The following is a 21,517-nucleotide window of genomic DNA, read 5'->3' as shown; positions in this document are numbered from 1 at the left end:
CTCAAGAAAAACTGTGGTGTGATTCTCTGCAGGATACTCATGTCGTTAGGCTCACAGTTTGTGATTGCACTCCGTTTCTATTAGTTAAGTACTACCCGTCAAAATGACCTACGAATGTTAGAGACAAACAGGCCAGACTATAAAACTCCATGGCAGTACTTGAATCATTCTGAAACTCATGAAATGACGAGATACCAGACCAGAAAAGTGCTTGCAAACTACAGCAATGGGCATCAGTAATTGACAGAATTGAAAAGTGCAATGGAAAACCATTGCATCAGTAGTACAGAGAATGCAAACGGTTAGGTTAGTCAAACATCCATACATGGCGCCGGTTAGCTTCCATTGAAGGGCTAACTGGGTAAACAGGATACTCATATGAAGTAACTGGATGCAGCACGCAACGTCTTTATGGGCTACTCTTATCTATCCTCTCAACCAAGTGTTGCGATATGAGGAGTTGTCTCGTAGTGAAGCATCATGGGGCTTGTACTCCATTACATAGCTGGCGGGAAGCTTCAAATGTCTCTTGATAGAATCCCTCAGTGCCATCACAGCCTGCAAGAAACAAAAATGAACATGCTTGTTACGACGCTCATTACAGAAGAGATATTTAATACAACCAAAACGGCAAACCTGATGATCAGATGCATTCCGGTTCCACACGCTCAATATATCCTCATTAAAACGGATGCTTAATACTGCTCCACAAATATTATCACCATAATCGAGTTGATCTCCTATTAATGCTAGAACCTGCAAGTAAGTTCCATGAAAGAACTAATAGTCAAATTGGAACACACTAATGATACAAATGGCTGAAATATACCATATTGAATCCTGAACGGCTTATCATGCATAGCTAATAAGAAAATAAAGCAAAGAGGTAAGAAAAGGTTCTTATAGCTCTCTCTCCAGCTATTCAAACAAAAATAAAGCACAGAACTAACTATTAATAGACAGCCTAGCAACAATCAAAGATTCTAATGTACAAGTTTTAGTCAATTAAATAACTGATGGGAGCTAGCAGCAGCAATAAACACAACTGAATATCTGAAATAGTCTTGATAATCATGCATGGACATCGACGTTCTAGAGTTGGGTGAGTCAACAAATTAAAGCAGAGAGAAACAAGGGAACTGGAGTATATGACATCAACTAATGCACACACAAAGAAGATTCAATATACTTAGATGATTCAAATCACGTTATTAAGTGATAATTCCATACCAGGTCCTCCCAAAAACGGCCTGACACAACCTTTTTAAATCTAATGATCCATTTCCCACCATTGCAGTTAGCAGAATCCTGATAAAAATACATATATAAAAGTAAGAAGAGTCGTATACTTTATCCTGAAAAAAGTAGAAGCGACTAATTACTGACTCAGCCTGCAAATACATACCTCCCACAGTGGACGAATACCCTCCTTGAACAGATGCAAATCAGTTGGGCTTGGTAACGTGGAGGGGCGAGCTAAGTGACAATAGCAGACCCAAAAGGCTTCAACCTGAACCCAGTCAATACGTAATAAGGATGAATTAGAGGATACAGAAAACTGAAAGCTAAGGTGAAGGCTAAGACAACTATATAACCTCCTTATATCATTCATACTGCAGAGGGAAGTACATACTGTGCTGAAGTCCACAATCTTCTTGATATTATCCTCGTATGACGTCTGAGTTCTAACTCCAGGAGTTCGACGAGTGTACCAAAATACAAATTTGTTCTGAAGATCACATGTGTACAATGTGATAAGATAGCAGCAACCAAAACAAAATTTGGAAAGCACATTATAACAACATTTGTTACATTTCAACAATAATTCAACCATTATCAAAATCCCATTCACTTATTGCAAAGAATTGTTTGAGATGGTTTAGGGAAAATTCTATGGAGGCTTTTAGTCAACAAGATAGAAGCATTTGACAATCAATACTCGTGACAAAGTAGATGAAGAGAATAGCAATATACAGCATTGTACAAAACAGAATTTGAGCCTCTTATTAATGGTGTAAATAAGACTAGCTATTTCTTAAAACCTTACTCATTGACAGTCTTTTTGGTCATTCAAACGTTCTGTTTATCAAGCCCCCTACCTTTGGACCTGGCATACTGGTGAATAAGACACTAATGAAGGAGATACGCTCATAAATTTGTTCCATTTTCTTTTTTTATCATGATACTCATTTATATTTGAGAGGGAAAACAAAAGTGAAAAAATTAGAAATCAAACTTGTTGGACAAGGAAAAAGTTATGCAATTTGACTTCCATTATTTTTCTTATTCTTTTCAGTTTTATTAGGTGCTTGGAACAAAGTCATAACATTACAGTTTGGTCATTCAACTGATAAGAGGGGTTATGGCATTGCCTTTGAAGCTATCTTCAGGTTTCTCGGTAATTATGGGTAAGGTACATGTCCCAGAATAACGAATCAATTTCTCAATCAAAAGACTGAGAAGAAATCAGAGCATAATATAAGTGAATCGAGAACATCAAATTGGGGATCGTTGCTTTACTGAACTAGTTTTATGTACTGTAATTCCACAAATCACTTAAATATGAATCAGGAATAAAAAAAAAAGACACCTTTCCTTGGTTGGAAATGCAAACAGAAGCAGGAATCTTTTACTCATCAAACTAAGCAAATCGTTTTAATTTAATAACGAGAAAGGCATAAGCCAGAAAACCGTAAGTTGTCCACAGAAAAGAGCCAAAAAGGAAAGATTGAAAAAGATAAACGAAAACAGGTAAATAAGATTTGTATACATGAAAAAGCGAGATAGAGAATAGGGTATGAAAGAGTGATGGGCAGAGAGAGGGAGGGAAGGGGACGAACTTTGAGAGGGTGGAGACCGGCCTTAAGATCGAGGGCAACACGGTCCCTGTCTTCGTCGGAGGGCGGGGGCAGCTGCTGGTTGTTGTTATCGTGTTCTTTTTTGTCTGCTGGGAGTTCCATGTCAGGTGAGCCCTACGTTGCAATGAGCGTGTGTTTGGGGGCAGATAGAGTAATATTTACAGAGTGAGAGGAGGAGAAGGAAGAAGAGAAATGAGTTATATGTAAATGTTAGGTGTTGGAGAGGAAGTCCAAGAGATGATGAGGAATTGGGCTATTTTATTTTATTATAGCCCAAGAAAGAAGGATACAAAGAGGAGTGTGTGTGAAGCCCAAAGAGAAAGAGGGTTTCTAATTCTGTGTGAGACTATTATTATTATTATTATTATTTACATTTCCCTTCTTTCTTCCTGTCTTGTCTATATTATTATTATATCAAAAAATATTAGTAGCGGTAGAAGACCATACATACACGAAAATGACCTTCATTTTATCCCAATTGTCATTGTGTTTGTGTCGGTGAAGTGAAGACTCTTTCATCTTTCTCTACCCGCTCCCACATTGGGTTTATTTATTAATTATTATTATAGCTTTTGCCTCATCTTTATCCAAACTAGTAAATTAGTTTTCAAAACTACCATTTCTATTAAAAACTAAACAAATATATGCGAATTATGGGAGAAGGGCTGTTGGTGAGCCAACAACAGTAATGAGTAGCCCAGACCCCCCCTCTCTTTCAATCCAATAATTCACCACCACTTGGATGCCTCAATTCATTCATAATAATATCTCCCCCTCCCCCCCTCCCCACTCGAGAAATGGCTCTTCTTCAAGGATGGGAACTTCTCCCTGACCCTGATGACCACGGATCTCTTCAAATCCATGATCATGGACTCAACACTTCTCTTCTCCACATGGATTACTTCATCTGCCCTCCCCAATCAATTCATCCTCATCAACCTCCTCCACCTATTCCCAACCTACAACTACAAGATCATCACCCACTCATCACCAAAACTCCCCTCCCCATCATCAATATCACTCCTCCAGATGCATCACCAAAGATTAATAAATCTTTTACCACTACTCAAGCTGATCAACAACACCACAAATTCAACGAAACTGGATTCATGATGAGATTAGACTCCAACACCACTTGGGTGATCATGCCTCAGCCTCAGATTGACGGTGCCGCACTCCTTCATTCCCAGGAAAACCAAGACCCTTGTAAAGCCGATTCAAAAACGCCGGTGATCAAGAAAAACAACACGAAGCTGCCATTCGAACTTGAAGGTGGTTTCAACATATGGAAATGGAGTTTTAATGGGTTGGGTGCAATTTGCTCATTTGGAGTAGCTGCTGCCACTTTTTGCCTCATCATTTTCAGCACCCACCGGAACAAGAAACATCCTCACCGGAATCAGAGCCTTCAATTTCAGATTTACAACACTAACAAGGTTAGTATATATTATATCTCAACATCCATCCTGTTTCCTCAGGCACTACTTTTTTCCATCCCATTCTATTGGATTGGATGTAATTACATAGAATGGGTATATATAGCAATGATAGATTAACTCTTTATGGCGTTAACTGTTTTGTGATAGCAGAGGATGAAGCAAGTAATTCACCAGGCAAGTAAGCTAAATGAAGCAGGCAGAGGAGATGGCTCCACCACTTTTCGGGGGGGGGGGGGGGGGGATTCTATAATGATGCAGCTGTCTGAAAGCATGGTTTAAGAAACTCTCTGTAAATATTAATGAGGCCCTATTTGTTCATAGGATCTTGTATTACACTTGAATATTATTTGTATTGTGCATATATACAGAATTAATTAACATTGAATGTAGACTTAGGTTCTGCGGCCCAGGATGTCCGCTAGGAAACATGATCACAGCATCAAACTTCTTGTTCATCTGTTCAAACAAAAAAAGCTGGTTGATATATGATACAAGCTGGCTCACGCAGTAGTGAGTGATACAATTAAGGGACTGACTGAACAATCCAACAGTACAATATATATTTTTGTGACCCATCATTGAAGAATGCATCCACGTTACACAGACAACTGGGCAGCATTGAACTCTCAACCGCGTCTTCATGAGACTAACCAATTTGATGAATTCATGGAGCATAACATGTAATCATATTTGATGAATTCATGGAGCACAACATCTACATCTAGAAGAAACCAAAAAAATCGACAATAAAACCATATCTTTCATAAGAGCACAACATCACATGAACACAATTATAGCTCCGCGATTTCATCTGTTGAACTATTGGAGAGACCAATTCACGTCCTTACAAACAGAATATGACATGATATGAGGCACTCTAGAACCTCCCTTCCTAGAATATCCTGCAAGCTAAAAAGGGGGAAATTATTTAAAAATTGTGAAAAAAAAAAAAGAAAAGTTAAAGAATTACAACGGATTTGAGGGATTTAAAAAATTGAGTGGAACCGCATTTTTAAACTGCGGTGCCTCAATTTTTTTATTAAAAAAAATAAAAATTATATATCGCCGCAGTCACAAACAGCGAAGACAAAATTTATAAAAAAGAAAAGTTAATTTTTTAAGCATTGACCGCGGTGGCTGCTTTTATTTAATTGCATATTTTGATTTGGTTTCAATTGCAATTGCAATTCACATTGTGAATTGCAATTAATATTTGTGAATTGGGCCAAATTGGCCCAATTCACAAATTATATTTTTTTATAAATTAATTATATTTAATTAATTTTAAAAATACAATAAAATATATAAATGTAATAATGTATATTATTTATATAATTTTAAAAAAATACAACAAACTATACGATAAGTTTACGACAATATTGAAACCCTTTGATTGAAACTCGAAGCCAAATTTAAAATTTAAAAAAAAAATGCAAATAATTCTTGTAATACTTTCAATGTATAAATTATTATCTTATATAAAAAATTAACAATCTACTTTCATTTATTTTTAAAATACATATAATTTTTATTTTTTTTTATAGAAAAATTTAGGCACCGGTATAAAAACGCGGTGCCACTCAATTTTTTAAATCCTCCAAATCCACGGCAATTCTTTAATTTCCTTTTTTTTTCACAATTTTTAAATAATTTCCCCGCTAAAAAAGGGATGCTCCAACATCTCTTATTAAGCAGTTGCATGTTCCACTGTGCATCTCTTTGCAATAGACATCCACTCAGCTTTTCCGCACTTTCATAAGCCATAGCCTGCATATTGTCAATTCTATGTTCTGAAAACCTAAAGAAGACATCCAATATAAATGAAAATGCCATTTTAGTAGCACCAGTCAAAAGAGCAGCTGGAATGTATTATCAATTAAACAGAATTATCTACACTATCAACAAAACAGCAACAACTTGTTTGCAATCTGTAGAATATAATGTCATATAATTATGAATTCTTGATTTAAGTACCCAATAACAAAATTATAAACTTTCTAAAACAGAAAGAGCAACCAATTCAAGTCTCCAGAAGAGTGTATAAGAACTTTGCAATACAATTTTGCATCATTTACTGAACCTCGAGTAAAACAAAAAACACTAGAGGCTCACCCAAAAATAATGCGACTGATATCCCTGACTTATACGAGAGACTTATTCACAAGGGCAATAAGCCTCTGGCCTTCTAGACTCGTCAGGTTACAGGGCATACAAACCAAATAATAAATTGCTCTATTTATTTAGTTAATTATGAGAATCACATAATTCATCTTACTATTTAATTACATTCTAAAGTAGCTTGAAATTTGTGTACAAACAGGATCAGAAAGGTTAAGGGCATCAGTTTTAAAAAGCTCGATTATTGTAGCTTCATGGTTTGATAAGCACAATCTCATAGTTCTCATCATCTGCCCCACAAGTGTAAAACGGAATTGAGAATGTGAAGCAGAAATCCCCAAATTCTCAAAGCAAGACACAACAATAAAAAAACAGGAGGATAAATGATGAAATCAGGGAGGAAACTACTCTTTCTAATCTCAAACTGCAAAGTCGTTCTCACTGAACACCAGCCCAACGAATTAAATTCAAAATTCCATTCTCCTGAAGTAGGCAGTTTACTTTAATGAAATAAAATACCATCATAGACATTTTCAAAAGTTCCATAGGAAATGAACACACAGCACTGATAAAGCCATCAGATAACCCTAAACCAATAGTTGGTGCTTTATGGCTTAATCAGCGCAAAAACATAAAAAATTCCAATCATCTTCCCTGAAACATGAGATGCCAGATACAATTCAGAAAATAGAGGTTAAGCAAATTTGTTAACTAGCAAACGAAGTAGTACAGAGTGAAAATGTATCGTATCGAGACAAAAGTGAGGACAGTAATAAAAAAACCCCACTTGGTCAGATGATCGACCACCATAGTGGTACTATAGCTGATCTCAGGATGCATCTTATCATTATACACATGCAGCATGTGCATCGAAGACGCTGCTAAACCAGCATGTCTGCCAAGTCTTTAAACGATTCCTCAAGTAAAAATTATATATATTTTCTGAATCCAAAATACTCAATAATCGATCTGAACAAATAAGGAAGTTGGAAAGCCCAAGATGGAATATAGTTTTGAGAATGTATGAAGCAAACTAGGAAAGGAACAGAAAAGGAAAGCAGCGTCCCTTACCCTCAAACAGATTCAGTTTACTGTGCGCCCCTGTCTGAACCAAATGGTTAAGGGTATCATCCATTCAGTTATTCGAGAGGCTTCCATCAAATTAATTGAGCACCCCAATAAAAGATTTCCAGGAATTGAGTAGTGAAATTGAAGAAGGGAGAGAGATGTTAAAGGCTGCTTGGAGGACAGTTGACGGAAAGCACAAGAGTCCACTCAAAAGGCCTTAAGTTTATTGTTGGCCTCCTAACTAAGCCAACTAAGAGATTAGCATAAGCTCTTCATGTGGCTACTCAAAGAGGCACCGTCATTTCACTCATTCGTCGTAGAAGAAGAAGAAGAAGAAGAAAAAGAAAAAGAAAAAGAGAGTGTTGCTGCTTGTTGAATCAGCTCAGCTCACTCCACAGCTGCGTTTGCGTGCCTTATAAATAAATACAAGAAAAGAAGAAAGAGGGTGTTCAGTGTTGTTCTTCTAATCTAGGGTTTTGAAAGAGGGCGGTACCGGGCCCGGCCCACAGAGTACTCTTTTGGGCAGTGGGTGAGATTGAGATTCCATGTCCAGCCCAGATCATAAGCCTGTCATGATTTTGGAGCCCATTTCATTTGTTTTTGCTGTCCAAATATTTCTCGATTACTGACATTTTTTTATTAGCTTGTTCCAGATCAGTTCGTTTTCTTTTTTAAAATCACATTAATAAACAAGAAATTAAGCTGCTTCGGTCAAAAGTTGAGTGAACTGGGAATTTCAAATTTATCTGCATAAGATGATGGGTGACCATCCTCTGTAATATTTTTTACACTCACACACACACACACACACACATATATATACTGTTTTATTTTAAAATGTTACATCTAAACTAGTTTTATACTTTTTAATTGTGTAAATTAATCATTGGTGTAACACTAATTCATTAGGGGCAGAATGCATATTATAGGATTAGGTGAGGATGGAAGAAGCAACTATTATCAGACTCTGATATATTTTAGATGAACTTGTGTGGTGCCTATAATTTGTGATACAACTCAATTGATCCAACCATCTCAGGTTGAGCTGCCTGCCACCATATCTCCATGCCCATGCCCACCCTCACTATTCATTCATCATCTTCTTGATGTGTGTGTATATATGTATATATACAGCATCAACATTCCCATTATTAATTCACCTCAAATGAGTTTCTGAACTTGATCCATTAACACATACCCATTTTCTAAACGCAGATGAAAAGAAATTCACCAAAGAATTATACTCCATATCTTATATAATTAATAATTAATAATAAAAGCGATGGGTTACATATATGATCCATTAATATATAGATAGATAGATAGATGTTGAAAGAATTTTCCTTTACCAAAAAACAAAAAAGAGGATGAGAAAGGTTTCTCTTGCGAGACAACAGAAACAGCAACGTCATCATCTCCTGATTCAGAAAAGCATTCCCAAGCCCATTGCACCAACCGAAGCCAACACAGCCGGTACGAAAGTCGTGGCCTCAGATGCCGGACTCGGGGCAGGGGCCTCCTGCGCCGCCACATTTAATTGCATGCCGGCCAGCTCCATGACTGCCACGAACAGCATCTTAATCTTCAATGCCTCCATTTGTCTGTCTGGCCTTCCATGCTTTATTTCTGCAAACAAGAGATTGATTGATTTCTATGACATATATATGCTTTTGTAGTGTTTAGAGAGGAGGAACTGGATAGTGGACATTGGTGGTGAGTCCTTATTTATATATATAAATATGGGCAGTGGGGGGTGGGGGGTGGTGGTGTGCTGCCCCTGCCCCAAGTGACCGTTGGTTGGTTTGGTCCACCCACAACCACAATGCCCTCTTTCTGCTTTTGCTTTTGAAATTTTTTTAAAAGAACACAGAGGGAGCTAGGGAAGGCTGCAATTACAGGGTGTACGTAGTGGTTGTATCGATGCCATACAGACAGCTTTGGCCAACGGTTTGATGGGACCGAGCAATCATGTTGCCTGTCTATCATCATCATCATCATGATCGAGTCTCCCTTCTCACTTCCTTGCGGGCGTTTTAGACAATATTTTCATCCATCAGATATTTTTTCTCGTATAGGATGAACCATGCATGGGGATGGGAGGTGAACCAACTGCCTCAGTGATGATATGATGTTTGTGTTGGAAAAATGGTGGAACAGACAGATAACTACTTGTTGTTTGTGTTGTGAAAGATGGTTGAATTCAATCATAGCCTGATAATAATATTATTATTATCAGTTATAAAGTCCTCTTCCTCTTCGTACCAATATTCTGGTTCTGCTCTCCTAATTCCTAATTCATGTGGACCTCAACTCAACTCAACCACACTACACTTCTCTCTAACGTGAAAGTTTGGGTCCAATAACTTAATGGACCATATATGTCTTCCTAGATAATGGGCCGTTTAGTCCATGATAAATGGGCTTATGTCTTCTGGCAAAAGACTTCTTGACCGTAGATTTACGATTCATCATCCACCAACGAAAGGAATATATACATATATATATTATATATATTAATAAATAAATAAATGGAAGAGAGTGACTGTGAGGCTGGCCTACCGTACCAACACAAGGAAGATAAATGCAGAGAGGAAGCAAGAAAAGTAGGGTGTCTGCTTCACAATAACTCTGTAAGAAATTTCATCACATACAACTTCTCATTTCTGCTCCGCAATACAAATCTCAATACACTAGTCTTTCTTGGCCATCTTGGAACTAACGCGAAATTGCCAAGTATATTTCTCCCTCATCATCTTCTTTCCTTCATCTCATACACGATTTTGCTTAGTTTACGTCCGGTTTGTATGTGTTCAAGATGTATTTGTAGTGTACTTGACTAAAGTCCTTCTCTGGATTTCTCTTTAACATCACCCACCACAGATCTTACGGTATTTCCGCCTATTTCCTCTTGTTCTTTTTGATTACTCAACAAAAGTTGGAATGATTATCTGAAAATACCACAATATCTCATTTTTGTTTTCTGTACTCAGTTTTTGGCAGATATGGAGAAAGAAGAGAGGACCATCCCCAGGATACTGAAACCGCCGGCGGAAACCGAGTTTTTCTTGCAGTGGGGAAGCAGAAAGCGGCTGAGATGTGTGAGAGTTAGAGGTCATAATCCGGCAGAAGTTTCTTCTTCCTCTAGAATACGCCGCAGAATCACCTCCCGATTTCTCACCCTTTCTCAGAAAGATGCTTGTTTTTCTCAACCTTCCTCCCGTTACACAAGGTATTCATGGCTGGATTAACCAAGCCCCTGAGTTTTTTGTTTTTTTTTTTTCCTGTTGAAGATTTTCTTTTTCAATTTTCCCCGGTAATCATTCACCCTAACAAACTGAACTCAAGGTATGAAGTGAGACAGAGTATTTTGTTTGGAGTCTACTTGGAACAGAGGATTTGGGGTTGAAGATTTCTGATGTGGGATTTGTTTGGTTGCAGGAATTCAGAGGCAGTAACGCATAGATCGGAAAGCCGGAAGTCATCATCGGGTTCTTTGGAGAAGGAGGAGAGATGCTACACGACAAGAGGAGGGGAAGAGAATGGGAAGATTACAGTGGAGAGGGATGCAGGGAATGAAGTTGGGGATGAGGAGAATCCCCATAAGCATAACAACAATAATAATAATAATAAGAAGAAGAAGGGTGATGTGATGAGTGGTGTTATCAAGAAAATTGTATGGCCAAAGGTGTGTATTGGTCTGTCAAGCAAAGAGAAAGAGGAAGATTTCATGGCCATGAAAGGTTGCAAGCTTCCCCAGCGGCCAAAGAAAAGAGCCAAACTCATACAGAGAACATTGCTGGTAAGTGTTGTTTCTGTTTAATCCCTTTTGGGAAATAAATAAAAAAAAAAATGATTTGGGTTTGGATGTTTGTTTAAATGGAGCAGCTGGTGAGTCCTGGGGCATGGCTGACCGATATGTCTTTGGAGAGGTATGAAGTGAGGGAAAAGAAGAGTTGCAAGAAGGTATGTGCTGCTGCGCTGTGCACTGTTACTGCCACTGCTGCTTGCTTTCTTGCTTTGTGTTTTTATTGGGGGAGACTACTGAACTCCGAGCAGTTGACTAATGTTATTGGTAATGCAGAAATTAGCGAGAGGGCTGAAGGGAATGGGGAGCATAGAGAGCGATTCAGACTGACTGAGAGAGAGTTTCCTTTCCGGGTTTGCTTTTTTAACTGGTACTTGCATATATTTTTGGCATGTCTGCTCTGGTGTACAAACTTGAAATGATGAAGGATTGTTTAGAAAGTGAATGATTATTATTATTATTATATAGGGTGTGTGAATGAGGAGCGGGTTGCTCTATGACAAAGGGACTAGAACGGAGATAGGGTGTTTTGTTGATGAAAAATTGAACCACCAGTCCCACCCGCAATTTCTTTTCTGAATTGGGAACCCCACCCTTATCAAAACACCAACCTCTCCTAACATTCCTATCAAAGTAAATATAAGATAGTGGGACCAGTAAATCCCTTTATTTGAATTCAGTGTTCGCGTGGGGCTGGGGCAGAAGAAGCAGCCCTTGCTCCCACTAAAATGTTACTTCACTCCACCTGTGTTACCTTGTTTATGTTCACTTCTTCCTCTTATAATCTATCCAAGCCAAGCTCCATACTATTAACCCCCTTGAAACTCTTTTTTGTTTCCAGCACCCGCAGGCCAACGGGAAGAAATTATATTTAGAAAATCTTGGACGGGTTGGAGCAAAGACAAGTCCATTGCCCACAATGGTAACATCAGGAAAATTTATGTGAAACGCAATAGAATCAACAATTTAATGCCAGAATAACCCCTACATGCAGAAACTGACGGAAAGAGTATTCAGAAAGAGTGATCATAAGTTTGAAAATGCAAACCACACATACGAAATAAAATCTCTACACTGGGCACTATACTTACATTTATGGTCCATTTCCCACATACAACCTTTTCTTTACATGAAAATCATACACTCAGAGCTGTATCCGTCTTGTATCTGCATGGAAATGACAAAAGTTCAACTAGATTCAGCACACCACCTAGAGATGGACCAGTGAAACATACGAGAACTAGTTATTAACTTACATAACCAAACCTATTTTCAGCTTGCTTGGGCTTGGCTTTGGGCCACTTGAAGCATTTCTATTATCAGCATCTTCACGTCCCTAAACGAGTTAATAAAAGAATAACAAAAAAAATTAAGAAATAGGAGCTGTATGACAGGCAAGTGTGCAAGAAATAATAATGCAAGTGACAATAGCAAATGTTCAACCTAGGCACAGAAGATGCATCCATGGAGGTGGATTATGGAAGTTTTCGATGTGATTCTTTTCCTCTATTTCTTCCGTGGGGATATTATTCCTGTTGATCCTATCTCTGACCACGTTGCCCAAGTGAACAACCATAATTATGCTACTTCAATAAATTGGACGTAGGTCTATATTTCCATTTATGCATCAGCTTAATATATTTGCATCGGTCCATATGATTTTTAGCAAAACACATGTACCATAAGCTCTAAATGTGTCCTATATAAAGACGCAATACCAAATATGATTCTTAACATACTTTTAGCAACTAATTTAAAATTGATTACTCACTTTCTCTCTGTTGCACGCCTTGTAAAAGGAATTCGAAGCTTGAAAGTCTTTCCTTGATAGCCAGCCTAGGAAAATAGTGAAAATATTTTTAAAAGAATTATAGGCTGTCTTATGGAACAAAACACAACATTTATAAAAATAGTATGCAACTGAAAACCTAGAAAAGTGAAGAAAGCAAATTTTCTTTAGGTGAATGGACAGGAGAGACATGTTAATATAAATAGAGCATTGAGATGTCAATATTACCTTCACATTGAAACCAAGACTATCCACGTCCAGCATGTACGCAAATTCCACCTAAAAATTAAGAATTCAAAAATTCTTGAAATCATGATCCATTTTCAGGATATTATTAAGGAGAATCAATGACGAAGTAGATGTAAAAAGTACCAGCACAGATGTAGAGTGCTGCACAATCAGCTTTGTCTCTCCTGCATGATCCTTATTCATGTGGGACTGGAAGCGAAGTTAAAAAGCTAGCAGAATTTAGAAAAAGTAATCACCCAAAGATGACCCGGGAAAGAAAAAGAGGATATCGCTGATAAACAAAGGATCGTCATACCGTTATAGGCTTAGAAAATTGATATATAGGATCCACTTTTGCTGCTCTAAACTCCTCATTGCTGAATTCTGAAATTATTTGAACAAAGGATACTAAGCAATGATAGTGGGAACAACATGAAAATTATTATGCAACCATCTCGAGATGGAGAAACGAAAATGTTTGTGTTATGATATCAGCAAAACAGGCTACAAGTCCACAGTAGAGTGCAGGTTGAAGACGATGCTCAGCTGGATGTCACCGTACCACGTGGCGCTGAGGTGGACTCCAGCACTTAATTTTAAAGCTGTGGCGCTTCTATGTATTTTGCGTTTCGATTAGTTGAAACACGCTTTCTTCATTATTCTGTTTACGAGTTAGTTAGTAGCAGTTTTGTTAGTTTCAACCTCTTTCTTCCTTGTGTATATAGCTTGCTGTACATCTCTGTTCAAACTGATGAAATACAAGTATCTGAAAAAATATTCTTCTGCTTCCTTGAGCTTTGTTTATGGATTTTTTCTCTGCAAACTTGGAAGTTCTACAGTTTGTTTCCATCTTAGGCGGTCTGTAATATATAAAAGTTGGTGATGGTGCTTTTATAAGCTGTTCTCAAAGTTCATTCCTCAATTGCTAACCACATAATATGCATTTAATTGAGAGAATCAAAAGCATGCAGTGGAAAAGAAATTGAAAACGGCTTCTAAGTATACAAACCTCCTGATCTTAATGTAGCTGTTGCAACACCAGACACACATCGTATAACCTTAGGTTCTAAGCGCAGAAATTGGAAGTCACCAAAGTCAACCTTCATAATAGTTAATGTGAAACTTTAGCAAATTATTAAAGTCTCGGAACAATAAAAAAACACGTAGTAGAAATAAGTAAAGCCAAAATCTACCCAGAATGCATCAGGATGTCTAGTCATGTATGCAGTACGAGAAGCTTCCATATTGCTCTCAGCGACCTATGTAAATCATAAAGTTCCAAGTCTAATGAAGCTAATAGGCAAAAACAACTGTGAGAAGAGATGAAGATCTATTCACCAAGAAGCCAAAAAGTGAAATTTATAGGAGGAGGTGATAATTACAGGAAGGGCATCACCGTGCACTGTAATCACTAGGTCAGTCCTGTCATCAGGATCTTTTGCTACAAGCAAAGAGCATTTTGGGTTGGCTAAAAGGTCCTGCACCAACAAGCAAAGTTTTAAATTTAAAATGCACCAGATTGATAGCAAGTTGGGGATAGTGAGACTGAGGGACCTTTGTATGAAGTGCTAAATTACTAAGAGCTAGTATTGGAGATCCATAAGCATCACAAGCAAAGTCAACCATGGAGCCTGATGGATACCCCTCGTGCTTCTGAGAGAAAGTGGAGAGGATTCCTCGTAAGCTGTAATGAAGTAGTGTCCTTACTTCCTCTACAGGTGGAAGCCTGGTCGCTTTTTCCTGACAAACAAATAACCACAATTCAGAAAAATATCCATCTGTGGCTTTTTATTATACATTACAGCAATAGAAAGATGAGTTCTTCTCTTTCTCTCTCTCTCTCTCTTTTCTTTTTAATATATATATATAACCTGGTGAGCTTGGATGACATCGAGTACAGCATCGACATGGGGAGACGAGGAACCCTATGCAGAAACAACAACAACAAAAAGAAATCGTACATGAGAAACAAATAAAGTGGAAGAAGAGGGATGGAGCGACGCAAGAATGCAAAAGGAAATGAGTGAATCCAAAAACCTGGGTTGCCGCCATGGATAGTAGAGATCGAGGGAAGAGTAGTGCGAATATTTAGAACAAAAGAAAGTTATGGGAAGGGAAGAGAGGAATAGTAGAGAAACGAGAGGGGTGGGGGTTGGTAGAGGTATTAGAAAGTCTACAACACTCTTCAACAACATTATTATATTATTTTCACATTTTGCTTTCCTAAATTCATATTTCTATACATTACTTACTACTTACTACACACAATAAGTAATATATATATATATATATCAAAGACTCGTAGCTCTTTTGTTGTTTCTTTATTGTTATACCTAATAGTAATAACAAACTAAATACTCCTCTTATCTTATGGAGTAAATTTTAAATATTTATTACAATAATGGCAAGTTGAGGGACTGATAATGGTGGGCCGAGGAGGACTACTCTACACTCTTGAGTCTGTGAGTGGCCGGTCTGCCTCGCTTCACCCACTTTCATACATACGCGCAATTGTTAAAAGACAGATTACGGCTTTTCGTTTTCTTTTCTTACACATACACTGTTGTTTGATTATGTTGGAAGTACACTTGTGTGTGTGCACCTACCAGTGGCCCTCCCACAGCCGTCGCCCCATCTTTCTCTTTCCCAAGTTATACCAACTCAACTCAACAATGCTCCCCTCTCTCCCTCCCGTAAACAAATTGCTGCTTCTCAAATCATAATTAAAAAGAAGCAATATGGTTCATGTTCTGATTAAACTACAACTCCTGTTGGTATGCACAAATGTACAAGCAACAACTTCCGCATCATGGGTACCTGATATTGAACTGTGAATTAAGAATATGATTGTCTTTTCGGTTTTTATGAATTTGGCCTTTCTCAGATCCTCCCAACCTTTCTTCTCTGTTGTAAACCCATATCTCTCATCACATATGAGTTGCTATATTACAGCATCTTGCAAATTCATAACCGATTCACTACTGTAGATTACATAAATTATGCCCTATTTTCCTGAAACCATCCATCTGCACATATATTTACATGCATGGAACCTTGAAATCATGGCTGCCACAATAATTTGTATTCATTCCCTTTGTAAACCAGCAAGTAACATAGCAGGTCAGACAAGAGCATACATATATGCATCAATTCTGATATTCTATAACCCCCACAATTTATGTCTAGCAGATTACTCGCCACTCTATCCTCATCATCCTGAAACCACATCATAAACACTTCTTCTGTAACATTCTACAATGTACCAACCACCATTTTGCCCGAGAAATTCAACTTCTCAAATCACCATCACTTACAAGTTCCCAACCAAACTAGCATCACTTATCAAAACAAAAACATTAAATAATACCTGAGATAACAGAAGGAAACCATAAATTCAGTGCCAAGGCATGAGAATAGTAGGATTCAGTGAATGACACAAATCTAATATCTCTTCCAGATAGCTGCTTCAGCGGAGGTGCCAACATGATAATTTCTTATTGAATTTAGAATATAAAGCAAGCTAGACAAGTGCTCTTCTTCAAACACTGCTCTGTACATAGTTAATGGTACAGGAGTATCAACAAAATAAATGCACCAAGCATAACACAAACACTTTAAAATACTTCTTCATGCCAATGCCAACTGAACGGCTCATCACTTCCTTTAACACATTTCCTCTACAGAAGTGATATCAGCAGGTTTGAAGCAGGCAAGCCAACATTTCCAAAGGAAGGAAGAGGCAACTTCTAGCAATTCATGCCCTTCTGGATCCACAGTGGCACACAACTAGGACTATTAAACGGCAAGCTTCAGATAGCAGCTATAACTGTAGCATGTTGGTCTCAGTACATCTCTTACACATGTTCTAGACTTCTGGAAAGAATTCCATGGTTTCTTTTCTTTCCTCTCCACTTCGCTCTTTCATGTGCAAATTCTAAATTTTGATGTATCCAACTCTAGTATAGTTGTAAAAAGTTCATACATTAGAAACCTGAATTATGTTTCACGAAATTATGTAGAGATGAATCATCACCAACTTAAGAAGTCGATAATCATGGCTTACAGTTAATTTGCACCACATATTACCTATAGGTACAACAACGAAAAAACTATAGACATCCCACATCCATCCTTACCATTCTGTAGAAAAACAATCTAGTGATAAACACAGATTAGAATATTAAGTGTATAAAGATTTACTGTCATGTTATTCTGGTTGTTCTAGTCTTGATGCCTTCAACCAACTAATCATTGTAAAATTAAGCAGAGTACAAGTGTGAAAAAAAGTGTAGGCTTCTTAGCTCTGTAAAAGCAATAAATGGATACAGTTCAAGCTACCAAGATATTGTTATCTCTCCAAATGATGCAAAAGAGAAAATTTCCTAGAAGAAGTGTAGGAGGAATCCTTATTCTGGAACCTAAAAACAAGTGGATTCTTATGCATCATTAGTTTTCAACTCTGTTTTGCATCCATAGAGTAGCTTCTTTGTTGAATACGAACTTGCTTTGACAGAATTGAATTAAAAACTGATTTAACTGGTGGTACAAAACCATCAAATTGTTTAAAAATTAAAGTGAATTAGCAGGTAGAGAGCAGATCAGATGCAGAGTTGGACGTCAGGAGTGGAAGGGGATAGGTTGCTCAAGCTAATTTACTAACGTTTGAAATGTTAGAAAATGGGATCGGAATCTCAACACGACAAGTAAAGCAAACTTTTTGCTACACCAACTTATTGGTGGAACACATGAAATTGTGTGTGCTCGCCAATAGCATGAGTCCCCATTGAAAACAGAAGTCCCATTACAATGGCACATATGAGTCATGAATAAAAGGCAAATAAAGATGGAGGTTGGAACTTAATGTTAAGGTTCCCGAATCCATATCATTGTTATCGCCAAAAAAAACACATGTTCAGAAGCAACGATACACTAATTCACAGCATGCCCACAACAGGGTAACCCCAATACAATCATCCTTCTTCCGACAATGAAATTGAGCATAATAATATCCATCCATCAAAAAATATTTGAAACTCAGACAGGTCCGCCATAGATCTTCAGAAATACAAAAAAGACATAATTAAATAAGAAAAAGAAAACCATGCCAAGCGACGACGATGATTGCCATTTCAGAATCATCTTCTCTTGTTGGACATCAGATGATGCGCGTACGTGCACGAGCTGAAGAACTAGACCAACTTCACATTCGAAGGGTAAAACTTAACGATGAGAAAAGAAGGAAATAGGAAAAGGAAATAGAATGAAACTGTACAAGAGGTTGGGGGAAGGGAGGAAGAATCAATCGGAGTGTAGGTGTTGGTCGAGATCATAGAGGAGATCGGAATCGGAGGATGAAGAAGAGGAGGAAGAAGAAGAGATGAGATAGGGGTTGTTGGGCGGGGGGAAGCAGAAGAATGTCCAGAGGCAGAAGGCGAGGCGGCGGAGCTGCTGAAAGGGGAAACAGAAGAGGAGGTGGAGGACTTGATCGGCGCTGAGGCGTTCAGGGTTGCAAGCTATGTATTGGCAAGCATGGGCGGAGAGCTTGGCAACCCCCACCAGAAGTGGGCTGTTGAACACCATTCTTAACCCTAACGCTATAGATGATATGAATTTCAAGGTAATGGATTGGCGAATGTCATATGTTTGTCTTGTGCAATTAAATGGGATTGGTGTTGGGATTAATTTCAACCCCAAGACGATGACTTTTTTTTTTTTTTTATTATTGTTTCTTGGGTTGTAAACCAATAAAATATAAATATTAATTAGGAGGGATTGGAATTAGAAGATGGATTTGTGTGAGGGAAAGGGTGAAGAGGTGGCAAGTGCAACTACGTACTCCTACAATATTACATACATCACATAATCGGACCTCTATTAAATGGGTTGTGAGAATTTTGGTTTTTACAAACCTCACACTTTAATTAATTAACCTCAACCAATAGAACTCACTTTAATTAATCTTATATCTAATATTAATTCATAATGAAGGGATTGAAGCGGTTTCCATTCCAACACACTGAACTGAACGGCATTCAATTGGAATTGGGTATTATAGTATACTACTAGTATTGCTGCTGGTCCCTGCAGGCCATACACAAACAACCAAGTAGCTAGCTAGTGTGGTAGTGGTGAAGTGAAATTAATCTTGCAGCTCCACCAACTGCTTCTATAACATTGCACAAAACTATCCTCTTGTTTCTGGTCAAGAAACTTCAAGATCTGTCCTTCATTAGTTTCTGGTTTGAGTTCTTGTCGTTTTAGTTTGGTTAAGCCATCTGCTGACTCGGTAGCTCATTTCATTGCTCAATCAGCTTGTGGCTTTGTTGAGGGTGGTCATGTTTTGCCCCCTGTTGTTGCTGCTCTTGTATCTCTCGATTGAAAGTTTGTTGGTTTTCCTTGTCAAAAAAAAAAAATAATCCTCTTGTTCAATTAAACCACAACAGATAAAAACCAAAAATCTGGATTGCATCTCAATTTTATGTAGTTAGAATTACGTACGCATATGGTTGGTTGGTTATATATATCTGGATATTGAAACTTTAGAGTTTTTTTGGGTGGAAATTGACAAGTTACTGATTTGTTGACATGAGTTATGTACGAGTGTGAACAAGGGTAGGTGCGTACTTGGGCAGATCAGGAACTTGAGATCCATGGGGATTATACAAGCAAAGATTAAAAGAATTCAGATTCCAATTATCATGTCCATGTTGCTGCTGGAATTAGAATAACTGTTACATATACATATATATATATATATATATTATCTGCAGTGAATGAGGTAGATGAGAGAGGAGAGAGTGGGTTTACAGGAACAGATTAAAATTAGTCATCAGAACTAGCTAATATTAATTTCTAGCTGGTGGTCTTGAATTGTTTGATGTTCCTCCACAGGTATCGCCCGCTTGCCATATCAATCAACACCCAGAACCCATTTTCTACACTCTGAAATTAATAAGAGAGTTTTAAAATATTAATACGTGAGATAAATAATTAAAGCGAGTAGGTAGGAGGAAATAAAGACCATCTCAAAGGACAAAAATCAACAAACTAGGTACCTTGAGAAACTGAAGTTGCTGTTTCTCTATTGTGGAAGTGGAAGTGTTTTCTTCCTGATCTGATGTGATGGAGTTGGCCTCCGGGGAAGTGGCGATGGTCGACTTCCATGCGAAATAACCAGCCAAGACAGCCGAAAAGAAGACCAAGATGAATCTCAGAGGGCACATATTGATATTATTTCTGGAAGGAGTAGAGGGAAATGGGGATGATTTGATGGTGGTGTTGTATTTCTTATCTTTACATACATGAGAAACGCGTAGGCTGGTTTGGTGGGGTTGTGACTAGTTTGGGTTTGAGTCGTGTGTTTCTTTATGGGTTGGCATACCCAGTCAAACCAACTCCCTCCAACTGGCATACTGCATTCATGAAAGAATTTTCCAATAAGGTAGGCGAAGGCCAAGTCCAAGGCGATTCTAATTCTAGAAAAACATTATTAGCTAGTGCTCCTTTTCCTTTGATTTTGATATGGTCATCGTCAATGCATTCCTATCCTAATTTGGAGAAAGAGTAGGTAAGGCTGCACCTATATCACATGTATGGAGTGGAGGCAGATGAATATTTTCTCAATTCAAGCTGGGAAGGAAGAAACAAGAAATTGCCAAATTTCCTCGTCTCATATATAGCTAATTAATACATGAGAGATAGATATGTAGCAAATACAAAGATGTGCTGACAATTGAATTGTAATGATTTCAGCATTCTATAATGTAACTAACTGCTTTTGTGTCTCATGCTCCTATTTTATTTTCAACATGAATCCTTCATCCAATAAGTGGGGTTGATGGGCTGGCGTTTGGATTTTCTTGGGCTGAATTTGCTTTGGTCTTGAATATGAATTGGGTGTTCATGATAAGGGAACAGAAGGGTAGGAGTACTGTAGGCCTTATCAACTTGTATAGTTATTGGGCTGTACGGACTGAGATCCTAGAGTAATGAATGTGAGTTGTATATATATATATATATGGGGCGATGGAATGGAATCCCAGTGTGTCAAGGGCCACCTGCGTACTCGGCACTCTTGACGTGCATTTCGGCCACTCAACCATTCTATATGGCTGACCACTCAGCCTTCATCGACAGACGTTGGACATCCGCAGTCTTAGAGTCTTAGGTGTTGGTCTTTTATTGCTTTATTATTTGCTTTCTATTGTTTAGA

General features: G+C 37.9%; 5 protein-coding genes, 1 long non-coding RNA gene and 4 other non-coding genes across 14 annotated transcripts; 2 read left to right on the top strand and 8 right to left on the bottom strand.

Annotated features, from left to right (window-relative positions):
• Nucleotides 1–229: 229 nt before the first annotated feature.
• Nucleotides 230–3,047, bottom strand: NCBP (Putative cap-binding protein). The gene is made up of 6 exons (XM_011076751.3): nucleotides 2,841–3,047; nucleotides 1,634–1,729; nucleotides 1,406–1,510; nucleotides 1,231–1,308; nucleotides 637–756; nucleotides 230–558 (listed from the first exon to the last, which is right to left on the bottom strand). Exons 1-6 carry the CDS (start codon nucleotides 2,958–2,960, stop codon nucleotides 427–429), a joined length of 651 nt encoding a protein of 216 aa, XP_011075053.1. The 5' UTR covers nucleotides 2,961–3,047; the 3' UTR covers nucleotides 230–426.
• A 608-nt stretch (nucleotides 3,048–3,655) lies between these two features.
• LOC105159767 (uncharacterized) lies at nucleotides 3,656–4,719 on the top strand. The gene is made up of 3 exons (XM_088879621.1): nucleotides 3,656–4,294; nucleotides 4,448–4,475; nucleotides 4,688–4,719. The coding sequence occupies exons 1-3, from the start codon at nucleotides 3,656–3,658 to the stop codon at nucleotides 4,717–4,719; spliced, it is 699 nt and encodes a 232-aa protein (XP_088735747.1).
• A 37-nt stretch (nucleotides 4,720–4,756) lies between these two features.
• LOC110011862 (uncharacterized) lies at nucleotides 4,757–7,973 on the bottom strand. The gene is made up of 2 exons (XR_002286922.2): nucleotides 7,487–7,973; nucleotides 4,757–6,064 (listed from the first exon to the last, which is right to left on the bottom strand). It is a non-coding gene; the product is annotated as an uncharacterized LOC110011862 (long non-coding RNA).
• On the bottom strand, nucleotides 6,355–6,484 carry LOC148788228 (small nucleolar RNA snoR74). The gene has a single exon (XR_016065398.1). It is a non-coding gene; the product is annotated as a small nucleolar RNA snoR74 (small nucleolar RNA).
• LOC148788227 (small nucleolar RNA SNORD36) lies at nucleotides 6,632–6,711 on the bottom strand. The gene has a single exon (XR_016065392.1). It is a non-coding gene; the product is annotated as a small nucleolar RNA SNORD36 (small nucleolar RNA).
• Nucleotides 7,433–7,570, bottom strand: LOC148788226 (small nucleolar RNA snoR138). The gene has a single exon (XR_016065407.1). It is a non-coding gene; the product is annotated as a small nucleolar RNA snoR138 (small nucleolar RNA).
• On the bottom strand, nucleotides 7,640–7,735 carry LOC148788225 (small nucleolar RNA U19). Its single transcript, XR_016065402.1, has one exon. It is a non-coding gene; the product is annotated as a small nucleolar RNA U19 (small nucleolar RNA).
• Nucleotides 7,974–9,996: 2,023 nt separating the features above from the next.
• Nucleotides 9,997–11,751, top strand: LOC105159634 (uncharacterized). Of its 2 annotated transcripts, none has more exons than XM_020693183.2 (5): nucleotides 9,997–10,113; nucleotides 10,474–10,712; nucleotides 10,922–11,282; nucleotides 11,369–11,446; nucleotides 11,565–11,751. In XM_020693183.2, the coding sequence occupies exons 1-5, from the start codon at nucleotides 10,012–10,014 to the stop codon at nucleotides 11,616–11,618; spliced, it is 834 nt and encodes a 277-aa protein (XP_020548842.1). In that variant the 5' UTR covers nucleotides 9,997–10,011; the 3' UTR covers nucleotides 11,619–11,751. The 2 variants fall into 2 exon arrangements, with proteins under 2 accessions (XP_020548842.1, XP_088735951.1); XM_088879825.1 differs by having other exon boundaries at nucleotides 10,033–10,371.
• Nucleotides 11,752–12,243: 492 nt separating this feature from the next.
• Nucleotides 12,244–18,079, bottom strand: LOC105159633 (non-canonical heme oxygenase HOZ, chloroplastic). 4 transcript variants are annotated; one of them, XM_011076747.3, is made up of 12 exons: nucleotides 15,343–15,578; nucleotides 15,177–15,230; nucleotides 14,860–15,045; nucleotides 14,688–14,783; nucleotides 14,499–14,564; nucleotides 14,315–14,405; nucleotides 13,622–13,689; nucleotides 13,450–13,515; nucleotides 13,306–13,356; nucleotides 13,060–13,124; nucleotides 12,555–12,624; nucleotides 12,244–12,455 (listed from the first exon to the last, which is right to left on the bottom strand). In XM_011076747.3, exons 1-11 carry the CDS (start codon nucleotides 15,355–15,357, stop codon nucleotides 12,561–12,563), a joined length of 822 nt encoding a protein of 273 aa, XP_011075049.1. In that variant the 5' UTR covers nucleotides 15,358–15,578; the 3' UTR covers nucleotides 12,244–12,455; nucleotides 12,555–12,560. The 4 variants fall into 4 exon arrangements, with proteins under 4 accessions (XP_011075049.1, XP_011075048.1, XP_011075050.1 ...); XM_011076746.3 differs by having other exon boundaries at nucleotides 12,545–12,624; nucleotides 15,343–15,567; XM_011076748.3 differs by lacking the exon at nucleotides 13,060–13,124 and having other exon boundaries at nucleotides 12,545–12,624; nucleotides 15,343–18,079.
• Nucleotides 18,080–18,216: 137 nt separating this feature from the next.
• LOC105159632 (Methyltransferase-related protein) lies at nucleotides 18,217–20,650 on the bottom strand. Its single transcript, XM_011076743.3, has 2 exons — nucleotides 20,361–20,650; nucleotides 18,217–20,247 (listed from the first exon to the last, which is right to left on the bottom strand). The coding sequence occupies exons 1-2, from the start codon at nucleotides 20,526–20,528 to the stop codon at nucleotides 20,158–20,160; spliced, it is 258 nt and encodes an 85-aa protein (XP_011075045.3). The 5' UTR covers nucleotides 20,529–20,650; the 3' UTR covers nucleotides 18,217–20,157.
• Between the last annotated feature and the right edge of the window lie 867 nt (nucleotides 20,651–21,517).

Source organism: Sesamum indicum, linkage group LG4 (genome assembly GCF_026168435.1).
Source record: "Sesamum indicum cultivar Baizhima isolate 11 linkage group LG4, ASM2616843v1, whole genome shotgun sequence".
NCBI classification, from domain to species: Eukaryota; Viridiplantae; Streptophyta; class Magnoliopsida; order Lamiales; family Pedaliaceae; genus Sesamum; species Sesamum indicum.
This window is presented reverse-complemented; position numbering and strand designations above follow the sequence as displayed.

Excerpts from the sequence above, each read along its gene's own strand:
- LOC105159634 (XM_020693183.2), top strand. The coding sequence starts at position 10,012 with ATGGAAGAGAGTGACTGTGAGGCTGGCCTACCGTACCAACACAAGGAA. Across the intron at positions 10,713-10,921 it reads CCTTCCTCCCGTTACACAAG|GAATTCAGAGGCAGTAACGC; the intron begins GTATTCATGGCT and ends GTTTGGTTGCAG. Across the intron at positions 11,283-11,368 it reads TCATACAGAGAACATTGCTG|CTGGTGAGTCCTGGGGCATG; the intron begins GTAAGTGTTGTT and ends TAAATGGAGCAG.
- LOC105159632 (XM_011076743.3), bottom strand. The coding sequence starts at position 20,528 with ATGTGCCCTCTGAGATTCATCTTGGTCTTCTTTTCGGCTGTCTTGGCT. Across the intron at positions 20,248-20,360 it reads AGCAACTTCAGTTTCTCAAG|AGTGTAGAAAATGGGTTCTG; the intron begins GTACCTAGTTTG and ends TATTAATTTCAG.
- LOC105159633 (XM_011076747.3), bottom strand. Across the intron at positions 14,565-14,687 it reads TGCACGGTGATGCCCTTCCT|GTCGCTGAGAGCAATATGGA; the intron begins GTAATTATCACC and ends TGATTTACATAG. Across the intron at positions 13,357-13,449 it reads AGCACTCTACATCTGTGCTG|GTGGAATTTGCGTACATGCT; the intron begins GTACTTTTTACA and ends CTTAATTTTTAG.
- LOC105159767 (XM_088879621.1), top strand. The coding sequence starts at position 3,656 with ATGGCTCTTCTTCAAGGATGGGAACTTCTCCCTGACCCTGATGACCAC. Across the intron at positions 4,295-4,447 it reads AGATTTACAACACTAACAAG|AGGATGAAGCAAGTAATTCA; the intron begins GTTAGTATATAT and ends TTGTGATAGCAG. Across the intron at positions 4,476-4,687 it reads GCAAGTAATTCACCAGGCAA|ACTTAGGTTCTGCGGCCCAG; the intron begins GTAAGCTAAATG and ends CATTGAATGTAG.
- NCBP (XM_011076751.3), bottom strand. The coding sequence starts at position 2,960 with ATGGAACTCCCAGCAGACAAAAAAGAACACGATAACAACAACCAGCAG. Across the intron at positions 1,730-2,840 it reads CCGGTCTCCACCCTCTCAAA|AACAAATTTGTATTTTGGTA; the intron begins GTTCGTCCCCTT and ends TGTGATCTTCAG. Across the intron at positions 757-1,230 it reads GCCGTTTTTGGGAGGACCTG|GTTCTAGCATTAATAGGAGA; the intron begins GTATGGAATTAT and ends ACTTACTTGCAG.